This window comes from Cnephaeus nilssonii, assembly GCF_951640355.1.
Source record: "Cnephaeus nilssonii genome assembly, chromosome: 9".
Lineage (NCBI taxonomy): Eukaryota > Metazoa > Chordata > Mammalia > Chiroptera > Vespertilionidae > Cnephaeus > Cnephaeus nilssonii.
In genome coordinates this window covers 49,130,047-49,155,078 of record NC_137080.1, presented here as the reverse complement: position 1 = coordinate 49,155,078, position 25,032 = coordinate 49,130,047, and the positions used below count along the sequence as shown (strand labels likewise).

The 25,032-nt window shown below is 37.2% G+C and overlaps 1 protein-coding gene across 5 annotated transcripts in view; it reads right to left on the bottom strand.

Moving 5' to 3' along the window:
* Nucleotides 1–10,144: 10,144 nt before the first annotated feature.
* Nucleotides 10,145–25,032, bottom strand: part of EPHA7 (EPH receptor A7) — a 170,887-nt gene continuing 155,999 nt past the window's right edge. For all 5 annotated transcript variants that reach the window (XM_079781423.1, XM_079781424.1, XM_079781425.1 and 2 more), the window contains 3 exons: nucleotides 17,132–17,325; nucleotides 15,768–15,923; nucleotides 10,145–13,609 (listed from right to left, as the gene is read on the bottom strand). In XM_079781423.1, coding sequence (XP_079637549.1) covers nucleotides 13,495–13,609; nucleotides 15,768–15,923; nucleotides 17,132–17,325 — 465 coding nt within the window. In that variant the 3' untranslated portion in view covers nucleotides 10,145–13,494. The remainder of the gene's footprint in view (nucleotides 13,610–15,767; nucleotides 15,924–17,131; nucleotides 17,326–25,032) is intronic.

Genomic DNA, 25,032 nt, shown 5'->3' with positions numbered 1-25,032 from the left:
AGGGCTCCAGGGTGTGTCGGGCCCCTCTTGCTCAGTCCCAATCGGCTGGACCCCAGCAGCAAGCTAACCTACTGGTCGGAGCGTTTGCTCCCTAGTGGCCAGTGCACATCATAGCAAATGGTTGAGCTGCCTTAACATATCATTAGCATATTATGCTTTGATTGGTTGAATGGACAACTGGATGACTGGACACTTATAATATTAGGTTTTTAATATGTAGGATGCTATACATTTTTGAGGTCAGCTGAGTGTTAGAAAATACTGTTAACTCCAAGTACTTTAAATATTTTTTATATATCTTTAAAAACCTAGTGTCCTGATTATTTCATGGGTTTAGGGGCTATAGGTGGAGACTGGATGCTTCCCTACAGAATGACTTCTGCTCATCATAACAAAAATTAGATGCACTAATAAAGGACTCTGGCTGTGTCACATGCTGGCTGCTCCATCCTAGGAGGGCAATTTTGGGTGGGATAGATTGAAAATAATTGCTCCCTAGGCTTCCTTGGGTTGTCATGTACACTGTGAAGATATGGTCACTGCTATACCTTCCTGGTCGGCCATCATTTCTATCTCAGGGGACAGATGCTGGTAAATCAAGTAAAAGACATATTCTATACCTCAGCATGTACTGTTGCGTGCTTGGTGCAATTAAGGGGAGGAAAGAAACATTGTGTTATTTTAGCAGGCAGTATGCTATGTTTTCTCTCTCTCTTTTGCTCAAAAGCAGCACTTTGAAGCAGCTGTTTTAGCCTTGCTTGGCTGGTGATGAAACAGGTTCAAAAAGTTTGAGGGGGTTTTCTCAAAGTCACAATTAGTGAGAGGCCATGTCTGCACTGTAAGCAAACTGTGTCTAGCTCCCAGATCTGTGCAATTGTATTCTCGGCAACTGCTTAGGAAGGGATTTAAGAAACCCACAGTTCACAGTCATAGCCCCAGGCAGTGCCGAAGCAGGTTTTCTTCCATTCTTTCTGGAGTCTATGCTTCGCTCTGGAAATCTGCATATTTGGGTATAGATCCTTTTTTCAAGTTTTCGGAAACTATTTTCTGGGTTCTCTATGTATTTTATCATTAACTCTTCAATAATCATAGTGCTCCGACGCCCAGCAAAATGCGTGACGCTGAAGTTACTCTCAGCAAAATCTTTGTAGATGTTTAAAATGAGGTGTCCCATTCTCTGATGGGTTTCTCTTAATTTGTAATACTGATGGGTCTTCAGTCACAGAGTTTAATGAGTGAAATAATAAGAGCCAGGTACATTTCTAAGATTTTTACATACATTAATTTACTTATTTCTAGGAGCCACATATGAAACAGGTACTATTATTCATTGCCATATAACAAAGAAGAAAATGAAACAAAATGTGGCTATGCAACTAGCCCAAGGTCACACCAACAGTAATTGGTAGAACTGGGATTTGAAAGTAAGACCAAAGGAATTTCCTACCTTCTTGAGGTACAAACATTACTAACCGTTTTCCTCCAGCCAAGCTCAGGTATTTGTGGATGCCAACCTTGCTCAAACTTGCTATAATTTGACTAAGAACAGAAGAGACTTGCCATTTCTGGGGATCCCAGGAAGGTAACAATTTCACACATCTGCTTCTGCAATGAAAACAGGGACCACTCTCACCTTTTGCCATCAGGTTTTAAAAAGTTAAATTGAGAAAGGATATTGCAAACTTGGTGACCAAAGGTGTGAGTTTTAGGAAACAGAATTACAGGAGATTTAGAAAACAGCAACATGCAAATCAGGACACAATATGCGATATATTTTTAAAAATTATATGAACACACATAACAGTAGTTATAATTTTATAGTCAGTCAAAGGTGGAGAAACTATCACGTCAAGTTTATTTCAACAATTCTTTGAATCATGTTTCTTTAGTCTCAATAGCTCTGATACATTAATTTATTCAGCCACAATAATTTAGAAGTAGTTAGCTTTAAAGCATTGCTATTTATACATATGCATACAGATTTCTACCTGTCTGAAATATATTAAAATCAAACTGTAGTAACGCAGTAGTTTAAATGGAGTGAGCCATTTGAAAATCCAAAGAGTAACAAACAAACAAAACCTCAGAAATGCCAGTCATCTTCTTACTTGATTTTCAAATCATCTGAAACTGGTGAGAAGGGTCAGAAAAGGCCTGCTGTGGTTGAGTCCGATGTGAATATTTACATCCCCGTTGCAAACCTCTAAAATTATACCGAGGCTAAAAGCAGTGTTGACCCAGCCTCAGTCATGTTGTTTCAGATCCCGTTATTCTGCTCTTCTGCGATGGCTGACATTTCCAGATGAGCAAGCCCTCCACAATGACATTCCCCAACACTCCCCACCCGGTGCGAAAACAACACGCATAGTTAGACATGCATACAGGCAAGATTAAAACAGAGAAATCAAAATGTACTGTACCCTGGAGCACGACCACGCAAGCAAACTATTCATTCCTGCAGAAGTTAAAGTCGTTAAATTCGGGCAGCTTACACCTGTGCTGAGGAACATGCACTTCCTGTAACCTGGGGCCAGCAGACGGAATGCAGGATGGACAAGAAACTCCACGTGGGCGCTAAGAGCAGATAAATGGCATGCAGTTTGGAGAGTAGGGGATGCGATTTAGAGTTTAGGGGATTAAGAGACCTTACAGGTTACATGCTGCAAGGTCGCAGGAAGCTTTAGAAGCTAAAAAGAAAAACCTTGAATTTGAAACTGTGCTGGAGTGGAAGCCACCAAACTGAAAGCCAAGCAGATGAATTCTTAGACTCTGCAATGTGTAAGCCATAAAGCTTGAAAAGCCACAATGGAGTTAGGAAATGCCAACCCAGATCAGAAGAAAATATGCCAAAATCGTTAAAAAATTAAAAAAGCATCAATATCTTTTCCTAAACACACATACTTGAAATGAGCAAGCTAAATCGAAACTACAAGAAAACAATTGGCAAGCAGATAGCATTCAAATTCAATTCAAAGAAATAAAATTATAATATTTTAAATTTGTTCCATGCTATTTAAAGTTCATGTGTTTGTTTAATTGCATGAGTTCTTCATGAAATTACTGTTAAAATAGATAAAAAGCAAGGCTGATATGCCCAATGGATAAGACATCTGAAGTTCAAAGAGTTTAAGTGTTCTGCTGATGTTGAGGAATCAGTAAATGATAGAACCAGAACTAATACTTCTGCATCTGAGAGCTTCTAACTTTTCCCTCTACCTTGGTTGTTCTTATTCTCATTAAATGTGAAGATTCTTCTTTGACATTAAATGTTTATGGAGTGACAAATGTGGTAGTTAAAACTTAGTAGTCAAAATTGAAATACTATGAAGTAAGTGAAAGACTATATTTCAGTTGCAGTTGAAATGTATTTATTTAACTTCAATGGCAGCGACATAGTTGTTCATGCAGTCAAAGTTATTGATTATGTACCTGCCATGTGCAAGGCACTTTTTATTCAGCCGGTGTGCAGTGCTGGGTAAATATAAGGAAAGAAAGGTCCCTTGCAATGATTTCATGGCTATAGCTTATGCAAAGAGAAACTTTGCATTGCTGTAATCGAATATTAAATCTTTATAAAAGGAAAGAAAGTAAGAAACATGATGATATTTTTACTTGTGAAAAATGGCAAAACATAATTAAGTATATGCCTCTAATAGCAAATTTTGGTTCTTATAATTAACTCGTTAAATGTATGAAAGCAGTAGATGCAAAGCCTCTTTAACCCTATTCCCAAACACACTGCCAGACAGGTCACAAGGTCTGCTGCTGCTTTGGGAGCAGAAACAGAGGTAGAGAATTATAAAATCATGCATGTACCCTATTTAACTCAGCCTACATACATAAATAAATGATAAAGCAGGTGTGTGTTGAGTGATTCAGGGTCACATGACCCTATGCATTTTAAGAATATTGAAAAGTCCAGAAAACAGGCTAATTACAGAGTGTGATATTGCCTTGTGCTAAGGCCATAAAGATCTCTTGCCAAAGGGAAGAAGTAGCTATAAGGCTAGGAAAATACATGAAGTGGTTAGCTTGATTATTTGGAAAAAGATGGGGAGAAAAAAATATACAGATGTTTTGTCAGTGGTCATATTTTATGTGGTCAGAGTAGTATTTTGGAATAATGAATTTATAATTACATATCTGTTTCCCAATAAAAAAAGTTTGTGAGTTGTTAATTAAAAATAAATATGATGTTTTTATACAATCAGGAATTAAGATATGACCCTCAGCTGATGGTGCCATTTGGATTATGTGTTTGTACAAGGTGTGTAGATCATGGTGATCTTGAGACTTCAGATGGGGTCATGCATATCTCTCAGGTCAATGAAGATGGGGCTATGTGAGGAATGGCACAGTGCAGCATCTGGGAAACTTCTCCGACACTGAAAAGAGATACACTGCAGTAGAATGAGAGTGATTAAGAGGCTCAGTTCTGAAGAATGGTCCTCATGCATTAGGTTAAGACGTATTGCTAGAGCACAGAGTCCCTGGCTTGAAGGTCCTGTGACCCTAACTCACTCAGCACAGCCCTGTTCAGAATCTGCAAGGCAGGAGGCGCTGTCCCCGGCTTGTGTGAGTTGGACAAAACTTCTACTTCCTGTCTGTGCGGCACCATAATTGACAGATAAACAATGTAAAGCATTGTATAATATAACTGGGTAATAAAAAGTTAGAGATTTTCTGACTTCTTGAAAAGCTATGTAGAAATCTCCCCACCACAGTAACAATAGTAGTGAAAGATAAAATTTAAAACATATATTTAAATGAGATAAAATGTAAATTTGCATAAACATAGATATAATTTTCTATATAATTCAGAGTGCAATGTTTATTAACAAAAGGATATGGTTTGTGTTATGTTTTTCCAGAGGTATATTCAAGTAATCGAAGGAGATACATACAAAGTAAAAAGAAAAAAGACATTGTAATATTAGTTATAAATTGGGGGGCGGGGGAGTTTGGACGTGTTTGCTCAAATTTAACTTCCTTTTGTCCAGCATTTGTTTTAAAGATAGTTACATATTCTTTCTTTGAGGTATAGGAAGAGAGGCCATCCCAGCCTTTAAATCTATGTTGGGCTCAGTAAATACCAGAAGAAATAAAATACATTCACTTCTCCCCATTAAGAACTTATAATAACAAGGGAGTGTGTTCTATGCCAAACCCACAAGTGGCTGAGTCTGGCAGATATGGATAACGGTCAAGATCACACAAGGTAGGGTCCCAGGTGTTGTTATGTTACATAATTGAGGACAGTTCTCTGATCAGTGAGGGGCCATTACTTAGTCTTTTAAACAGGGGGGAAAGCATTTTATGTGTTAAAAAAAATGACTCTGAAAGTCATCATGAAAAAGCATTAGGGGAAGGTGTCATATTGGAGGGTGTGACATTGATCTAGGTGAGAAATGAGGAAAACCTAATTTAGGGCACCGACTGTGAGAGTGGTAGTAGATTACAGAGATACTGGAGAGCTAAAATCAGCTGGATGTAGTGAGCAATTGTTTATGGCCAGAATAAAGTTAGATGTTTTGGGTACTGATTTGAGAGAAATGATTAATAATGATTTTTTTTAAATGGGGAAGAATAAGAATGAGGTTTAGAACAAAACCCTATCATTTATATTGAAAAATTCATTTGTAAGTTAGTTCAGAATTAACAACGGTGTGTTTGTTAAATAGAACAAAATTCAGAGAAAAAACATATTTCCCAATGACATAGTAAGAGCTAATGTATATTGAGCACTTTATATTGTTAGAAGTACTTTCCAAGTCACAATGGACAAATGTAACAATTCTTGAAGTGGGCACTACTTATGCCTATCTGACAGGTAAGATAAGAGGAAAGATAGAGAAATAAAATCATTTTCCTCGTGTTACACATGTAGTGATAGGAATCTGTCACACATGTCTGTCTTCAGACTCTGAAATCACCCATGACACGGTGCTGCCTCTTTGCTATGTAGATAGCAGATTTACTGGCCAGACCACAAAAGTCGGCTTTATTATATTTTTACTTAACCATAGAGTCATTGATACTACCTTGAGGTAGAGAGCTGGAATGAGGGAAGTTTTCATTCCAGAAAAAAACATTATTTTCCCTTGTCTAGGCCTAATTTAAAAATAGTCACAAGAGCATCTCACATATTTCTGCAGATTACTGTTCCTTAAAAAAAAAATTCATCATGTCTTTACTTCATCGAACAAGATACTGGTAAATAGTTCTTCATTGTTTCATCAAGTCCAATTCCTTCTAATTGATTTCAAATTATTCTTTAATCTTGCTCTGCTATTTATAACCAGTGATACCTCTTCTGTTTAACATCTGGAAGATACTGCTATTTGATGTGTCCTGGTCTTGTTTACTAATCAGCTCCTCCCACCGCTCTCTCTCTCACAGGTCCACCTCTCTGAGCGCCTCAGCTCAGTCCCTGGGGGCATCCTGCTGCCCAGCCTATCACAGAAGCATTCATCCGTGCTCTGAAATTACTTTTCCCCCTCAACACCCATCTTCCGGCCACCTTCACTGAACCCCATGCCTCCTTCAGAGCACCTGATCCTCGCTGCCTTTTAAGATAAAAAACAATTTGAATTAATTTGCACTTCAAGCATTCTAAAATATTTACAGAGCGTCTGCTGAGTGCCAGGAACTGTTAAGTCCCAAAGGACATAATGCAAAGATTTCCACTTGGCTTTCTGCCCTCCAAAAGCACTTGATCCAGTGGGAGAGAGACACACACGCCAATGAGCCGGCGCAGCACCATGGGATAACCACAGCACTAGCAGCACAAACAAAGCATAGGAGGGAAAATACTGGCTCTCGGGTGTCAGCGAAGACTTGGAGGAAATAACTTTTGAGTTGTGTCTTGAGGAGAGGAATTTCCCCATTTAGAAAAGGGAGAGGGAATGTGAGAATGGAGAGCAGAGGTATAAAGCATGGAAGGGTATAGTCTATTGTCCTGATCCAGAAATAGAGATCAATTCATATTTCAGGCAACACTGCCAAACTTTGGTTCTTTAAACTTCATTTCCACCACGTCCCTTTGCTGGTTACAATTGCTAATAGCTCTTCATTGCCTCTCCATTTAAACTCAGTTTCTCTTGTCTGGCTCTACAGATTTCCTGTAATTCATCTATGCCTTTAAAAAATGCTTTGAGAGAGAGAGAGAGAGAGAGAGAGAGAGAGAGAGAGAGAGAGGAGAGAAACATTGATGGGTTGCCTCCCGAACGTGCCTACAACCAGGGATTGAATCTTTTTGGTGTATGGGATGATGCTCCAAGCAACTGAGCCACCTGACCAGGGCTATTAATGCCTATTATGTACACTTTTATATATAATATTATTTGTTCCTTTTCAAAATCTGAAGGATAATATTATTCGGTGTTTGCTGGCTTTGTTTTGTAAGTAGATCAGAAGAGCTTTAATTGCTCTTGTTCTGCTGGTCCCACACCACACCTAACCTAACAGGCAGTCCTTTACAAGGAGTGGAACCATTGAAATAGCAGCAGTAGCCCATGCATTTCCCTGCCCATTTCTCAGGTAGGGCTAAGCAGGTCTGTTTGTAGCATCAGGTTCCTGTTTGTGTGAAGCTGGGTTCTGATGAATACATTTGGAGCTTGGGTGCCACCTGGGAAGATTTCGTGAAAACATGGAATAGCAATATAACAATAACGACACTGGCCAATAGATCTCCTGCCCAGTAGGTCCCCCAAACACTTGTGCTAATGTCAGAGCTAAAGAAAGGTATGACTCTCTTTCACCTGGAGAGAGCACATTTTATTTATTAATATATTTTTATTGATTTCAGAGAGGAAGGGCAAGGGAGAGAGAGAGAAAAACATCCATGATGAGAGAGAATCATGGATCAGCTGCCTCCTGCACGCCCCCTACTGGGGATCGAGCCCACAATCCCAGCATGAGCCCTTGACTGGAATCAAACCTGGGACCCTTCAGTCCACAGGCTGACATTCTATCCACTGAGCCAAACCAGCTAGGGCTGGAGAGAGCATATTTTAGCCTCATATTTTGTATAGTTTCCAATGTTAATAGTGCATGTCTCAAACAAATTGACAGAGAGATGTCAGATTAAATTTAGAGCATTCTCTTGTAAATTGCTGTACAGTCTACCCAACAATGTAATAAAAAGCGTTCTTGAATTGTTTGCCTCATTTCTATGAATTGGGAAATATTTTTAAAAACACGCCAATTGATATGAACACTAGTTCTGCAAATGCAGTTTCATTTTCTTCTATTTGTTTTTCTAGAGTTTGCTTTCCAGTCGTTTACTTTATTTAGTGTTGGTTACACAGTGAAATGATGAGATCTGAACAATATATGTTTGTCCTTTACTATGCTAGAACCAACTTTACTTCAAGCAAATGTACCCGTTTCTCCCTATGTGTCTTTAAGATGTATGATTAACAACACATTTAAAACTGTATTGTGCATTCTTATAGCTAAAGTCTACTATAGATTTAAAATCTACTAATATAGGCCATGCATTTCAAAAGGGAAACAAAACTAATCTTCAGCAGTAGAAACCTGCAATACTTAAGATAATGACATTCATGTTGCAAGTTATAGCTGATTGAGCTTTATTTGCTATTCATGGAGGTTTAGAATGGGCAACACCTCACTTGTTACTGTCCCTAGATCATCAAATGCTGGCAATTTAGGAATCCCTTCTACTGCCACCTACTTAAAGTGCTGTTGCATACCTACAGAACACTAGACCAGAGCTACTTATTGCTACGTGCCAAACTTTGCGCAATAGGCCTAATAAGATCAATTAATTGCATTTATTTTAACCTCAAGGTCAATCAGAAGAGGTCTTTTATTGTTTAACTATACATTTAATTATATCCAATCACTGACCTTGAAAAAAATAAGCCTCCTTTACAGCATGTGAATCTAATGAGGCTCACAGAAGATGCTGTTCCCTTCTGAGCAGCTGGAAAGCTTGCCAGTCACCGTGCACTGTCTGTTATCATTTGTTAATATCAGTAGTTATGATCTTTTGCATTTAGAAATCAGATCACCTCTTTGCTGTGTGTGTCTTGCTTTCAGCAGCTTTCCTCAAAATTGATATTGAATATTCATTGCAGTTAACAATATAGAACAAAGGGTAACAGGAGATCAAAGCCCTTCAACAAAAAGTGGTTACCCATGATCAGCATAAGTGCGAAATCTCATTTTTACTTAGTGATAGAACTTAGTAATGGCTTCATAATTTTGGAATAAATAGTGCGGGTAGGATAGTGTATTTTTGTGCCACGTATGAATCCAGTACTTAGGAGCTCATTTGCGCGCCCTTCCTTGTTTCAGGCTTCGCTGTGGGAACCTAACAAGGGAATTGCTTGCTGAATCGTCAGGGATAGCGGAGACTTCAAGGTTACCTTTTTCCGTTCAGCCTAGCCTGAGCCTCCGCACCACAGGTGTGACCACCAGCGGTAGCCCCTCACCTGGCCTTTGTCTGGTCTCATTTTTTGAAACATGTTTGGATAGTTGTTAAGAGCTTGCAGAGCTTATGACGATACTGCTGAGAAAGGGGGTGCTTAGTTTTCTTCAGTTCAGGCGCACGTGGAAAGGATCACTGTGTCGGTGTCAGTGAAACACACTCCGTCAGACCCTCAGGTAGCGCACAGCCCCCACCTGCTCTGGGCCCTATGCTTGCATCCCGCAGAGTCTTAAGTGTAAACACTCTCCAAGTTGCTGTCCTTTATCAGCGTCCAATGACGAAATATTACCTTCCCCGTGCAAATATTCTTGTTAGTTCCATGTAGCTGTAGTTTCATAAATAAATGAACAAAAAAGGGTTTTAACTAAAATGTCGGACAGTATGGCTCTCTTCGAAGACATTTTTTGTTACTCTGTAATGGTTAGAGTGGAATTAAGTCAGTGTGCAAGAGGATGAGGGGAAATAAAGGATATTAATTCTCTTTGTATTCTGATGGGCCTCCTGAAATAGTTCAATGAAACCTTTACTCTAAACACCTCCCTTCATGATCCTGTGTAAGGAAATAGAGAATGAGTGAGGGACATCAAGGAATCCGCCAATGACTGGAGACAGGATTTTCTTTACATTGTCTAATAGACTCGTTTATTATTTTAAGCTGGTAAAAAGAGACTTATGATTCGTGTTGAAGAAAGAGTTATTTGTGCTTGATACATTGAAGACACTGTTCAAAAGCAGTTTGTCCTTATAAAAGGATGACCCCTGTAGTAGTTCTTAGGCAAGGAGGGACAAATTCAACCAACAAAAAGCACATCTCGCCCCAAGTTCCCCATGATTTCTCCACATATAGCAAAAAAATACACATCAGTAATTTATTTGAACATGCACATCTGTGAGTAGCACAGTTCTAGGCTACTCAGGAAACAAAAGGGAGAATATCAGCATTACCTAAATAAAAAAAGAGAGGTGAATTACACCATTTTAATTGTCTTAAAAACACGGATAAGAGGAGCAATTAAAATATAGTCCTAAATAGTACTAGCTAATGTAGATTACATAAGTATACAATATGATTTAACTAATAGTGCTCTGACAATCAATAAACCACCAGTTCTAGTAAACAAGGCCCAGACCAATTGCTGAGAAAAAGTTAGATTCGGATGTAACAAACGTTACTTTTATTTCAGTACTGAACGCAAAACACGCGTCAAGTGTGAAGACAGCGTTCTAAAAAAGGCGGCTCTATCAAAGCAAGGAGGCCATTTCCTTTTGCATTTTTATAATTTTTGAATTCTATTTTCGACATATACTTTCTCTATTTTTCCTCCCCTGAGCACTAATTTATCAAAAAAAAAAAAAAAGATTTCAAGGTGCAAGTTGTACATTCTTACTGTTATACCTTTTCATCTCTTTCTGGAAAAGAGTATTAACAATCAGCATTACAATGTTAATTCCTTTTCTCTGGATATCTTTTTCACATACATGTATTTCAAAATCATAGTGTTGATTGGGAAAAGAAACCTACAAACGAGAGCGATGTCATCATACACTTCCTGTTGTGCTGTGTGTCTTTCCCATCCCTTCTCCCCTTTCCCTGTAAAGAGCTGTAAAAAATTTAAGGCAGATGAGGTATATTGCTGAAGGAAAAAGTTATTTTTGAAAAAAAACCTCAAAAAAAACTTTTCTTCTGCCCTTCTACTCAAGAAAGACTACTCAACTATAAATCTAGTGCTAGAAAAAGCAGGAAAGACACCGTTTGCATGTACCATACTATGTCTTCTATTTCTAGAATGGCTTTTTGTCAATTTAATTTTAATAGAAAAAATAAGCACCTTAAGCTATGAGCAAGAAAAGAACTTCATTATCAGTGAGTCTAGAATCCAAACGGAATTAAGAACACTCACTCCAACTCTTCCATTCATTCTCACAAAGGCCAATGCTACTGATTAGAGTTGTAAAGTGCTGTACTGAGTATAAACACTTGTATACACTGCAGACACTGAAAAATAACCCTCAAGCACATTGTGTCATAGTTCCAAAAATATATTTACAGTCTATTACAAAGATTACAAATGGAAGTGTCTAGGTGACTATATTATGCTAATTAAACTTATTTTACAGATTATTTTTCCTTAGGGACAAAAAACATTTTAGTGAAATTAAAATGATTTCTCTAGTCAATCAAAAAAATAAATTAAAATATCAAATAACACTGTACAGTGACTTAAAAGAGGGGGGAAAAAGGGTGGGGAGGGGTTTGGGAAGCAATCCATTTGAATGTTTCTATAGCCATCTTTGGTCCTAAATGTGGGAAAACACATTATGTAGCACTGAAAATACCTGTTCTTTTGTGATGCTCTGTAAGTAAAATAGAAAAATATAGTGCATTTTCAATGTATTCAGAGCCCACTACAGAGAAATGTGTGTACAAAACAAGACAGTATAAATAAAATTTACAAGTTTTACAAAGGAACATTTACAGATTTTGTTTCTTGTGTTTGTTTGCTTGTGGATGCCCACATTATCAAACAAGACCAATTATGACCGATCCCTGGGATCTTCCTCTAGTAAAATCATTATAAACAGCCCAATTCTCTTTGGAAGTACAACAGTTCAATTCTGGGGTAGTTCATGATTTTCATAACTTTTGAAAGCAGTACTCACAATATGTATACATTCCTGAAATAGCTATAAAGACACATTTAATTATTGCTTGTGAAATTCTAACACGTAATCAAATAATATGGAATAATAAATAAAGCTTAAAAAAAAAAGTCAGATCCTTCACCTCTTTCTTCCATGGTCAAAAGTATTCTTTCACTTAAGTTTCTCATATCAATGTTCACAAATAAAATAATTTTTCTTTTCTGTAACTGCATTGCTGATATCATGTGCAGAAACTTTGTTTTGCAAGGTGAAAATTGTGAACTGCCCCTTGTATCATGCTTCAGAGTTCTAATATAAAACGTAATTCTTTCCTCTTGTGTTTGGACTGCATTAAACAGAACAGGATATAAAATATAGGCCAACTATTTCTCCTAAATTCCCTAATGGCATGATATTGAAAAAAATCTTCATGTGCTCACACTATTTAGATAACACTGGATAGTTCTTGCTCTCAGAGACTTGCCTTCACTGAGAATCTTTAGGTGAAGTGTCTCATACCTTTTTTATGGTCAAAATCCTACAATTTGAGTTTTGTGATTTTTTTTTAGTAAATTCTGTCTAGTAAAATCCCTCCATAAACAATCAGTTAAAAGTGCCTTATAGTACTTATGGATCATTATTGCTTTTTTTTTTTTTCATTGAAAAGATAGTGTTGACTGCTCTTTACAAAAAAATTTCTTTTTAAAAAATATCAGCACTCATGGTAACTTGAATTTTCTTGACTACCTGCCAATTAGCAAACCATATCAAAACAGCACTGATTAAACAAATAAAACGGCACAGAAAAGGATACCAATGTTCTGATAGAGATATCTACCATCTTGCTATGTTTTTTTTTTTAAATTTGAGATTCTTTCAAAAGTACCCAGTGTAGTAATGTGTCATAGATAACACTAAAAAGGTCCAAAGCTATAAACAACTTTCTAAAACAAAGTCCTTATGAAGAATAAACAGATGATTTTAAAAAGGAATAGTCTGAAATCACATATTTAAGGAAAATATTTCATTGATTTTAACAATAAGATCATGATTTTATTTGACAAATATATTCTTTCTTAAATTCTTTATGTACATTTTAAAAAGTCTATAAGATAAAAAGGAGGTTAGAGAGCTCAAGGTGTTTGGATGTTTCAGGTAGTACTTTGTTTATTGTCACTGCTGTTTTCCTGGCCACCAGTGGTGGATCCTAAATTCCCTTTTTATATATTCTGGTGGCACTTAGGAGTTCAAGTCTATAGGTGCTTCTTAAATCTTCTCTTCACTGTAGGAAGGACCCAGGACATCAACTGTCTTCTAGCAGCATTCTACGCACATACTGAAGGCCAGCACTGTTCTCTCACAGTCCACTCTCCCGCAGAAGGGAGAAACGCTCATCACACTTGGATTCCAGTTCCATGTAAATGTAGCATTTGTGCTCTCATAGTCTGAATGCTGCTCATGATTTTCTTTTGATGGCCAACCAGTGTGATCCCTAAACTCATCACGTCCCTGAAAAAGACAAACGCACTTTTTATTAGGTACCTGGCCAAGAATGTATTTGGTGCTAAACTGTCATCGACTCTTTAATTAAATAATCTGTGTATCTAATCGTAGAGCCCTTGGGTATCATGATCATGTTCCTGCAGTGGGTCAGATTGGCCGCAGATTCAGCATTCTCCTCTGTGAAAACCTAACCGCTCAGCTCTCAATCTGCCAGGATAAATTACTTTCAAAGTGATTTGAAATTTTATATAAGAAATGATCAGTCTTAAAATTATTATTAATTTAAGGTAAGATTAGGAAATGTTATTTGAGACGTTGTATTCTTGAACCTAAGTGAAGTTTAAAAATATTAATTATTAAAATAAAATGTAGTATGAATAGAGATACTTCTGGGCTCTAGTAGATCTAGATTCATCAATGATCATAAAAAAAGTCTATACTGAGTTTAATTATATAGTAATGCTGAGCACATTATTGGTTGTATACTTACTTTCAGTTCAGTTCAACCATTTGACCACCTTTCAGAAATAAATTATTATTTAAAGCAGGGGTCCTCAAACTTTTTAAACAGGGGGCCAGTTCACTGTCCCTCAGACTGTTGGAGGGCCGGACTACAGTTAAAAAAAAAAATCTATGAACAAATTCCTATGCACACTGCTAAGTCGGCTGCTAAGCAGGACAGGCAGCGGCGGCAAAAACACCCGGCGGGCCGGATAAATGTCCTCGGCGGGCCGCATGTGGCCCGCGGGCCGTAGTTTGAGGACCCTTGATTTAAAGAGTACACTACCCATTACCCATGTTTAATAGCTTAAATCTGACATAAGCTAACTGGATCTGTGCATGTACTTTTACCTTTGCGAAAAGCCATTAGGATTGAGCTTACGTATTCAAGCACCTAAAATATAGCAACAGGACAGCACTGCACTATTGTGTAGCAGTGTTTTAATAAGACTGAGAGACCCAGTCTTTCAGGGGAGTTGGTGACTTTGGGGAGACAGGCATAATTATGCCAGCTCTACCCACGAGGTGACTGGCAGAAAACTTGACCTGATAGCATATACATGCTTAAATGCATGTATACTCCATTTCCTGACATGTCAGAAAGCAGTATCTGATTGATGGCCTTCATCTCATCTTACAAATGTGAAACCCTTCACACAATAGCATGTAAAATGGAGCCCTCTAATAAAACCTTCAAGATTGTTTCCCATTTTTAAAGCATTTTTCTTCTATCAGAATTTTTTATTTAATATATCTATGTATTTATTGTTGACAGTATTACAGATGTCTCCCATTCCCCGCCCCGCTCTTTACCCTTCTCCTCCCAACTCCTAACCCCCCTCCCCCCAACCAGGTCTTCACCACTCTATTGCCCATTTTCAAACACACTGTCTGACTGACAGGAATTGCATCACCCATAAGTTTTGTGCAGCAGCCAAGGAAGCTAAGTTTGGGGTAGATTAATAGATTTCATAAGGCCACATAATCAGTGACGGATCCAAAACAGAAAATTAATTTTTACTTCCAGGTCAAAGCAATTTCAAAGTTGTTTTATTCAGTGATTCTTAAGGTTAAAAAAATTTTGATGCAATTATTCACACACTTTCCAAAAGATAAGTTAAAGTAAGCTCTTAGTTACAGTAAATTAAATTAAGCTTCCTTTGACCTCTTCAGAAAACAATCGTATTGAATGTCTCAATGCATTTTGGTATTGGGTTTGAAGCTTTGAGATTTTTAATGTCGGATACAAATGTGGTAATAGATGTCCTCAGTTGCAATAAGGAAGGTTAGGAACTTAAATGATATAGTGGTTAATGAAAAAGGAAGTCTCACTGAATGATGTTTATAACACTGGCTATCCAGACAAATTACCTACCACTTAACTAGCTGAGCTGGTTAGGGGAAAATATTTCAGCTCTCTGAGCCTTAGCCTGGTTGTATGAGAAACTATGCACTTAATAAAACTGTTGCTGTGGGGGTTAAAAAAAATACTGTATGTTCAAAGGTCTATTTAGGATAATGCCTGGCACATAGTAAATACTTATTAAAGAGATACTTTTCTCCCTTGTTTTGTAGTTCAGACCTCTTTAACATACCTCTACTGTAAAGCTTGAATTATACGGTAAATACATTCCTAAATATAATTTAACAAGTTTAAGCTTACTCAATTGTCATTCTGGCAACTGATTCAAGGGAGTTGTAGCCAGCTGCTGTGAAGTTATCTTTATATCTTTCCATTTTAATAGCTTGTAGCCATTCTCCAACTGAGCAAAATGTAGTGAAGTCGGGAGTGTTTTGATCCAGAAGAGGGCTTATTGGCCTAGATAAGAAAAAAACAAAACAAACAGAAACAGAAAAATACATTTTTTCCATGAACTACTAAGGAAAAAAATGTCTTGTCCTATACAAAAATAAGGGCACATAGGATAAAAGTACACATTTTAATTGATATTAAAATAATATAAATGTAAAACGTAAATGTGTAAGTATTAAAATAAACAGATATACTAATAAAATATAATGCATAAGGTTACCCAATTACTGCAGACCACAAAATTTATATTTTATTTATGTTTCATGACCACCAGATTGCATCGTCTATGCATTTTTAAAAGTACAGCCAGCAGTATTTGTGATCAGTACATATTTGTTCATTTGCTTCTCCAAAAGTAAGTGTGAGTAAAGGAAGCACATCTGGCTGTGGACTGACTTTTTTAGACCATGAGGGTGCTATTAAGAACATTATGTACCACTGTACTGAGGGCTCCCTTATGAGACTGTGTGAGTTAACATACCTCCACAAGGGCCTGACTGACCTCCAGTGCAGACCAGAGCACTGGGTTTACCTGGCAGCTGAAGTTGAATAACTACTAGTATGCATCACAATGGAGGAAGTCAAGTTCAAAGAATGGAGTGTTTCAGACACTCTATTTTATTTTATTTTTGTGTAACACATTTTACTTTTTTAAAAATTTATTTGTTGTCTAAAGTTTTACATGTGTCTCCTTTTCCCCCGCTTGACCCCACTCCCCCAATCAGACACTTTTTAACTGGTATATCTCTTTAATCATGTATTGAATTAGTTTTACAAATGTTAATTTCAGAGACTCATTTTGCATAACTCACAGCAAAACAATAAAATAGATAATATGTCACACACTAGGGTACTAGCAAAACAAAGCCTAATAATAATAATAATAGATATAGAAATTATTTGAAAATGTGAAATTTCACCCAATCACAAAATTCCAATTTAATTTTTTTTCTAAATGCCAGCCACTGATATCTGTCATAACATTCAAGGAAAACACACACACACAATAATAATTAGTAGGTCTCTTTAAACACCAATTCAATGGAGGTAAGCTGTCTGAAAATAAAAAATAAAAACGGTAAACACAATATATTTAATAAGGACTTACAATGTAAGACACATGCGCTTTGGCCATTGGGATGGGCTGAGGAGATAAATGGTTCATGTGAGCATGTTAATTTCTACCAGGTTCCACTGCCTTAGGCGTTTCTTACCTACTGCAGGTTCCCAAGGGTGTTTTCAGACTACTTGGGTTTCGAATCATTTTGTCCAGAATTCCAACTATCTGCTCGAACTTGGGCCTTTCGGAGCGTTCCTTCTGCCAGCAGTCCAGCATGAGCTGGTGCAGGCCCGCGGGGCAGTCCATGGGCGCCGGCAAGCGGTAGCCTTCTTCTATCGCTTTTATGACCTACAGCCAAAAGGACATTACACATATCACCGACGGAGGTTCACTTGTAATTAAGTGAATTGCCCAGAGGCAAAGTGACTCATCCTGATAAAAGTGAAGCACGCTACTTTGCAAAAGACTTCCCCGCACCCATACATCCATAAATGTTAAGCCTGCTATTACAGGGGTGCACGAGCAGGATGTGATGACATTTTCTAGTCAATTCAGCAAAGGGGAACAGCAATTAAGTTCACTCAGGTGACAATAGATGGAAAATCTTTTAATGTCATCCCAGAAGTTTTCAAAAGGGAGTATGTTATGGAACTACTTTACGTGTATGTAGCTGCTGTGCATGTACATATTTGCCTATAGATTTTTCAAGTTGTAAGAGGAAGTTCTGTGTTGCCCAACATTGAATCCCTAAAAGTTTCACTTTTTGTATTTTTTAAACAAGATATCAAAATAGGTGAATGGTACTATGACAGTAAATATTACCAAGTACACTATTAAATAATATGAAGCTTATATGTTTAGAAAGTATACTAGTGTTATATGCTGAAGCCTATTTGTACTGGTTCAGGAAGGTGGTTAAATCACCTTGCAACTCCAAGTTTAGTGACCTCACAGTGCCAGACTGAAATGGGCTTTGGGGAAGTGGGCAGCGGGTGGCAGTGGGGTGGGAGAAAGGGTTACACTAGGCAATTGAAAAAGATTACAAATCCTGGTTGTTATACTTTTATCAGCATATCCTTGCCCATCTGTCATAAGAAAAGCATAATATGCTAATTAGACTGGACATCCTTGCAGACGACCTTCCGGATGAAGCCAAGGCTGTGAGGGAAGCCCAAGTCCTGGGTGCTTGCCTGCATCCAGAGGAAATCCCGGGTCCCGGGTGCCACAGGAAAGCTGGTGCCGGCAGCCAGGGGAAGGAAGGCCTACTTTTGCACAAATTTTGTGGATCGGGCCTCTAGTTTATATATAACAGCCTAAACTGATATTTATATTAAGCTTTGAATGTTAATAAAAAATAGGCTTCTATAAACATTTGTATGGGGCAATCAGAAAGTCTAAAAGTTACTTATTTAGACTTATTTTTTATTTATAGGAATGGAAAAATAGATCTTAAAAATCAGAAATTGTTACAAATCTGAGCAACATGAGAAAAATAATAGAAGAATACAAATAAGAATTTGCAAAACATTATAATATTCAAGGGGGATTAACAAATCCTTTGATACTAAGGTAACAGTAGAAATATAAGAAAAACTGACAAACAAAAGAGGTGACCTGGAGTTTTTGAAGAAAATAAACCCAAAAGCTGGCTTTAAGAAATGCTGATAAAGTTAGTATTTGTAGGGAATCACATCCTTAAGATGCTTGTTGACATTCAAGAATAGCGCATTCAAATGTAAAAAGGTTGTAGGATGGCATTAATAAAGTAGCTGACATCAACAGTTTTTAGAGAAAATCCTTTGGAAAAGAAAAAAGAGTCCACCTGAATTTAAGAAATATCCATATATGCAAATTGATGAAGCTTAAAAGGTAAATAGATTGACTTAATTACAGTAATTTTTGAGAAGTACTGTGAGTATACAATCCTCAGCCCACATTCTCTCCTGACCACTATGTCTGATATATCAGTTTACTAGACATCTTCCTCTGGACCTTCCATAGGCATCTCCTACTTCACATAAGCACACACATACAAATGGTAACTCTGCAAAGATCACAAGTATATAACAATAGGGGAAATTAATTAAAAAAACCTTTTAAATGCAAACAAATTCCTGTGGCTTTGTACAGTCCAGTGACAGGCCTATACTTGGACTCAAAAGTGCTCTGTGTTAAATGACTTAGATAGAAGTAAAAAGGCTGTACTTTGGAAAGCTGTGTTGTTATTTAAATAAATTATGCATCCTATATAATAAAAGCCTAATATGCTAAGTGTCTGGTCATCCAGTTGGCCATTCAACCAATCAAAGCATAATATGCTGATATGCTAAGGCAGCTCAACTGATCGCTATGACGTGCACTGACCACCAGGGGGGTAGACAGTCAACTGGTTGACCAGTCACTATGACGTGCTCTGACCACCAGGGGGCAGACGCTCTGACTGGTAGGTAAGCTTGCTTCTGGGGTCGGGCTGATTGGGACTGAGCAAGATGGGCCAGACACGCCCTGGAGCCCTCTCTTGCTGTCCAACCTCCCACGTCCCTCCCTGCCCTGATCATGCACCAGTGGGGTCCCTCAACTTGGCCTGTGCCCTCTTGCCATCTGGGACCCGTCGGGGGATGTCAGAGAGCCGAAATGACCACTTGCTATGATACGCACTGACCACCAGGGAGCAGACGCTCAATGCAGGAGCTGCCCCCTGGTGGTCAGTGCATTCCCACAGGAGGAGCACTGCTTAGGCACAGGCCAGGCTGAGGGACCCCCCACCCTGTGCCAAGTGCATGAATTTCGTGCACCGGGCCTCTAGCAGTAAGTAAATAAAAAAACATCTAAAACTTTATGTATTCAAAATAACCAAAGAATAAACAATTGGGGGTCATTTTTTTTCATAGGAAAAGAAGTGTTTGAAGTTGTTGGAATTTGAACAGTTTCTTTCTGATTTGACAGGACTGCATTCCCATGTCCATAACATTGGTGCTGTCCCTATAACATCCTGACTTGTTTCCCTGCTTGCAGTTTGTCTTCCTCCCATGTCCAGAAATAATGCAGGTGGAAGGAGTTTTCCTTATTTCTTTCCCTCTAAATAATATTTTAAAATGATAAGCCTAAATCTTATCATGATCTTTCTGACACAATACTCTTCAACATCTCTCCCAGAGGTTTCTTTCGTTTTGAACCCAAGAAATTCTTAAGTCTTTGTGCCAATAAACACAGTGTCATGCCCTTAAAAGACTCTTACAGGAATAAAATAGTTAATATACCTCTGTAGTTGTCTTATTGCATTTTAGGAATGACATGATTCCTATCATTAAAGCAAAGAAACAACATGTATCATAATCCAAAATGGAACTTGTAGCTCTCAAAGATACAGTGGTTTACACATTTTTAAAGGAGCAGCAGCAATACATAACATTTAAAATAAGAGATGCTCTGGACTAGGGATCAATTTGGGGCTCTAAGGTTCCCATTAACGATCATGCCCTCACCTATATGAGCACCAGAGATGCTTGCTGGGAACCTCGGCCTGGCCAGAGCATAATTTGGCATACATACCTTGGTTTTGCCTGTCCAGATCTAGCCTTAGTATTTAATAAAAGTCAAAGAAAAAATTTATAAGCAATTTCTAATTCTATATAGTTTCCTGTGGAATAAGAAGAGACTAGGGTAAATGCCATCCATAAAAATCCACTGGGATACAACAGGAGTACTTCGGCATGTACTGTAAAAAAACACTTAGGAATAAACACAAAAGTTGCTCGTTGAGCAGTGTTTCAGTATGATTATAGTATGACCATTGTAATTAAGAGAAAAAGCAGCACCCATGATAATGGGTCTGTAGTCACTCAACATGGGATATAACATGATGGGCTTCTGTTCTCTGCTCATGCCCATTTTCATATCATTAACCTCACATAACATAACCCACATTTTACACAATTAAGTACTTCAGACCCCACTTAAGGGATTATGGCAAAGTTTTAAAAAATCACAATTTTGTTTCTATATTAATATAAAAAACCCACAAAGGCATAAATTAGTCGTGGCTTTTAAAAGAAAAAAAAAATTGAGGGCTCACAATTTAGTTGAAAATAAATTTAGTTACCATGTATTATATTTTCAAAGCTCTTAAGTGTTCTAAAATGAAATACTTTAAGAATTTATCTTTATGCCCCATATCTTTATGGAAGCTTATTCTTCATTATCCTTATGACCATTTGCTAGTAAAATTAAAAATGCATTGGCCTAACTCAAAGTAAGAAAAAAAAAACACAACAAAAACACCTAGTTGAGTACTATGCACAGAAAAACAATCAAATCTGTACAATGAAAAATTTCAAAATATGAGTGTAAAACTTTTATTCAAATTAAGACATAAATTCAATGAAAAGCTAGCTTCTTTGAGTGCCAATTATGAGTACTTTCAATTTCTACAATATCTATTACCTTTGACTGCATTTTACATATATAAAGATTTTTCTCTGAAAGACCATTATGGAAAGGGTTATAAATCTGCAGATTTTATTCTTTAAAAAGAATGAAAATTGGCAACTTATTTAAAATGATCAGCTTTGATTTTAATAGCAAATAACAAGATTCTAACTGCTTCCATTTGGTGAAAATTCAAGAAAGTTATAAGTACACAAAAATACAATGAGCATTCATACAAGTGTTAATTAAGTCATAAAGCCTTGGGTGTGAGTGTCATTATACCTATGCATGTTATCTTTTCCCAAGTTTTTTTTTTTTTTGCTCACACACATGTCTAGAGTGTAACTAAAGCCTCCCGGCAAGGAACTCCCTACCTCACCGACTTCTACAGTAGCCCTTTCCTATTTCTTCAGCGTGATCACAGAAACCTCCCTTTATTCAGCATGCAGCCCGGGATTTTGTGAACTTGCTTATAAACATAACCATCAACTTACTGCTTATTTTCATGGCATCTTATTACAGGCTTTCATAATCTCAAGCATTTGATAGTTGGGGGCTTTCTACATTCCTGACAAATTCCTAGCAACTAAATTTAAACACTATAAAGTGAGTTGATTCACTTAATAAATCAATTTAGGCTAATTAAAAAGGTAATATATCTGAAGATCTGGTGAAAGAAAACTTCCCAGAAAAACACAATATATTCTCTGATACACAGGATTTCCATATGCATGAGGGGTTTTAGAGATCTCAATCCTCTCCATGAATTCCTAGCAGAGACTCCAAGTTAAAAAAAAGCTTTTAGCTAGAGATTTTTTTACCAGAATAGAATTATTTTAAATTATTCAGGTTTTTCACCATTTTTGTATTGAAGATTGTACATATAGGTAATCCCCCCAAAAGGTATACACACTTTAAAAACAGCTGATAACTCAATTTTTACTTCTTTTCAGGTTAACTGGTTTGAAATTATGGGTGAAGCCAAACTAAGCTTTGAATAAAGAAAATTTATCCACTAGACTTTTTATGGGGCTACATAAAAGATAAAGTTTACGGTACAAAACCAGCAACAGTCGATGAATTGAGGGTGCACAAATACTAAACAAAATGATTCTTGATGTTTGTGATTCCATTGCTTTTCATTATCGGTGGATCAGTCATCAGTTTGAAAACAGGGATTGTAAAAAAAATATTATTCATTTCTGTTGATTCTTTTAAATTTTCAAAGTGAACTGTATGTTAATAAATACTGACTTTATAATCATTTAAAGTGTGTATACATTTTTTGGGATACCCTATATAACTGCTCAAATAGCACTTTAACAATACAAGTATGAAATAATAAATATTACCCTATAAGAGAAATATAAACATCAAATTCATTACCAAAACTGGCATAGGAAATCTCCTACTATTACATAAAATTGTGTCTGAATTTAACAATTAAGACATTCAAAATTTAAAAAAAAAAGAAAGAGGTGCTAAATGTTCTACATCAGAACAAAGCTGTATTCTAGACATCATTTAACTTAATTGATAAAACATTTATTAATTCATGATACACTATGTTATCTTCATGATATTTAATTTTCAAGAAAACTTAGAGAATTCTAAAAATGAAAACGGAAGCTATTTATTGTTTTCTTAACTATTTCTACTATTTGTTTTTAGAAGTTAGGTGAACGTTGAATTTAAGTTATCTTATATTCTTGTCATTCCCTTTATGTTTGAATCTAGTACAGAAGGAGGGTGTCAAAAGAAATGAAACTCTACTGAGTGTCTAGGGAATATCAATATTTCTCCTTCTCGGCCCCAAGGGTTTGTTTGCTCTCGTTCTGACAGCCCATGGAATCTCTGACACTGACACCTGTCAAATATTAACAACTTTGCCTCTGCCAAACGGACGCATCACTTATACTTCTATCTTTGAAAAACCAAAACCAAAACCAAAATAAATAAATACAAATTAAGAAGTTTCAAGTCATCTCTCAATTTAAAATACCAAAAGATTTAAATGACTTAAAAGCTTCACCTTTTCAGGCTGTGAACTCCAGGTAGTGCAGAAATTTGTAAGGAAATATACTGAAAATAACTTTACCGACAGTCTGATTTGACTTTAGCTGTCTTAAAATAACTATAAATTTTAAGAACCATATAAATTTGATATGGAAAATTCTAAAATAAAAAACAAAGATAGTTGGTCCCCATACACCTTGCTAAACTTTTGCTTCTGAACTTGCCAGTGTGTTCCCTTGGAGAATTTCTCATCAGCTATAAACCAAGATCTTCTTCGGATTTCTACTTCCTAGATTTACACTTTCTCTACTTTTATCCAAATTTCACTCACATTGTCAATAAGTTGAACTATATAATTCTGCCAGTATTTGAAAGTTTTAGACCTATAAAATGTCAATTACAAAAAAATTCAACCTAATAGAAGCAAAAATTCACACTCACTTATATTGTTTTATAAGTGGTCTCTGGGTGCGAGATGTATAACCCCCAATAGGCTACCATTTTCTTGTATCAAAGAATAATAGCATATTTTATATCTTAGTATGTAACAGGATACACATTAATGAGCACTATGTCTCTTTAGGAATTTCCAAAAATACCTCCATTGTGATTACATTATGAAATATCACTATGAAACACCAATATTGATCATAAAATTTAGATTGTCTCATGAAATGGAAATTTAGTTATTCCAATCAACAATGATTTAAACAGGTTTTCTCAGAACATTAAAGAAAAAGAATAAGATAAAAACAAAAAATAACCACAATCACAACCTTCTTTACCCTCCTCTCCACAAATGATGCTTTTACTTGTGTGACTCTCTCCCATTGTAGCTGGGCAAGCAAAGCATCATTATCTTTAATAAGGAGGAAATATCCTGTGGAGGCTTCTATTATATCTAGAGATTTAAAGGTAAAGGAAAACACAATTCTTCAAAATGGAATTGATTGAACCATTAATTTATGGTAATTATTTAGTAATTTGTGGTATTAATTGTGTAAACTCAGCAATTATCCTATATAATAAAGAGCTAATATGCTAATGGCCATCATGCTATCACGCCTTAATGACCGATCAGCAGGAGGCACACGCGGGTGGGCGGGGACTTGATACTGTATCCTTCTGGATAAAGCCGCAGCGGTTGCCTGAGGCTCAGGCAAGCTGTGGATGGCGGCTGCCGCTGCACAGGGCTCGAGGCTCAGGCAACGAGGGCCAGGCTGAGGCTCAGGCAAACCACGGTGGCTGCAAGGGGTGAGGCTCAGGCAGACACGCAGCTGGCAGTGGCAGCAGCAGAGGCGTGATGGGGGCGTTGCCTTCCCCTGATAGCCTGGTCGCCTCTGCCTCCCACAGAGGGAGGCCAGAGGCAGCAGCAGCGAGGAGGTGATGGGGGCGGTGCCTTCCCTGATCAGCCGTGGGGAGCGGGCCTACGCCATCAGTAGGACATCCCCTGAGGGCTCCTGGACTGTGAGGGGGGCAGGCTGGGCTGAGGGACTCCCCAGTGTACAAAAATTCATATAACATTTTTATAATTCAATAGAAGTTTTATCATATGAGCCATTACCTACATATTGTAATAATAATGGATATCAATGTATTAAATCATTTTTG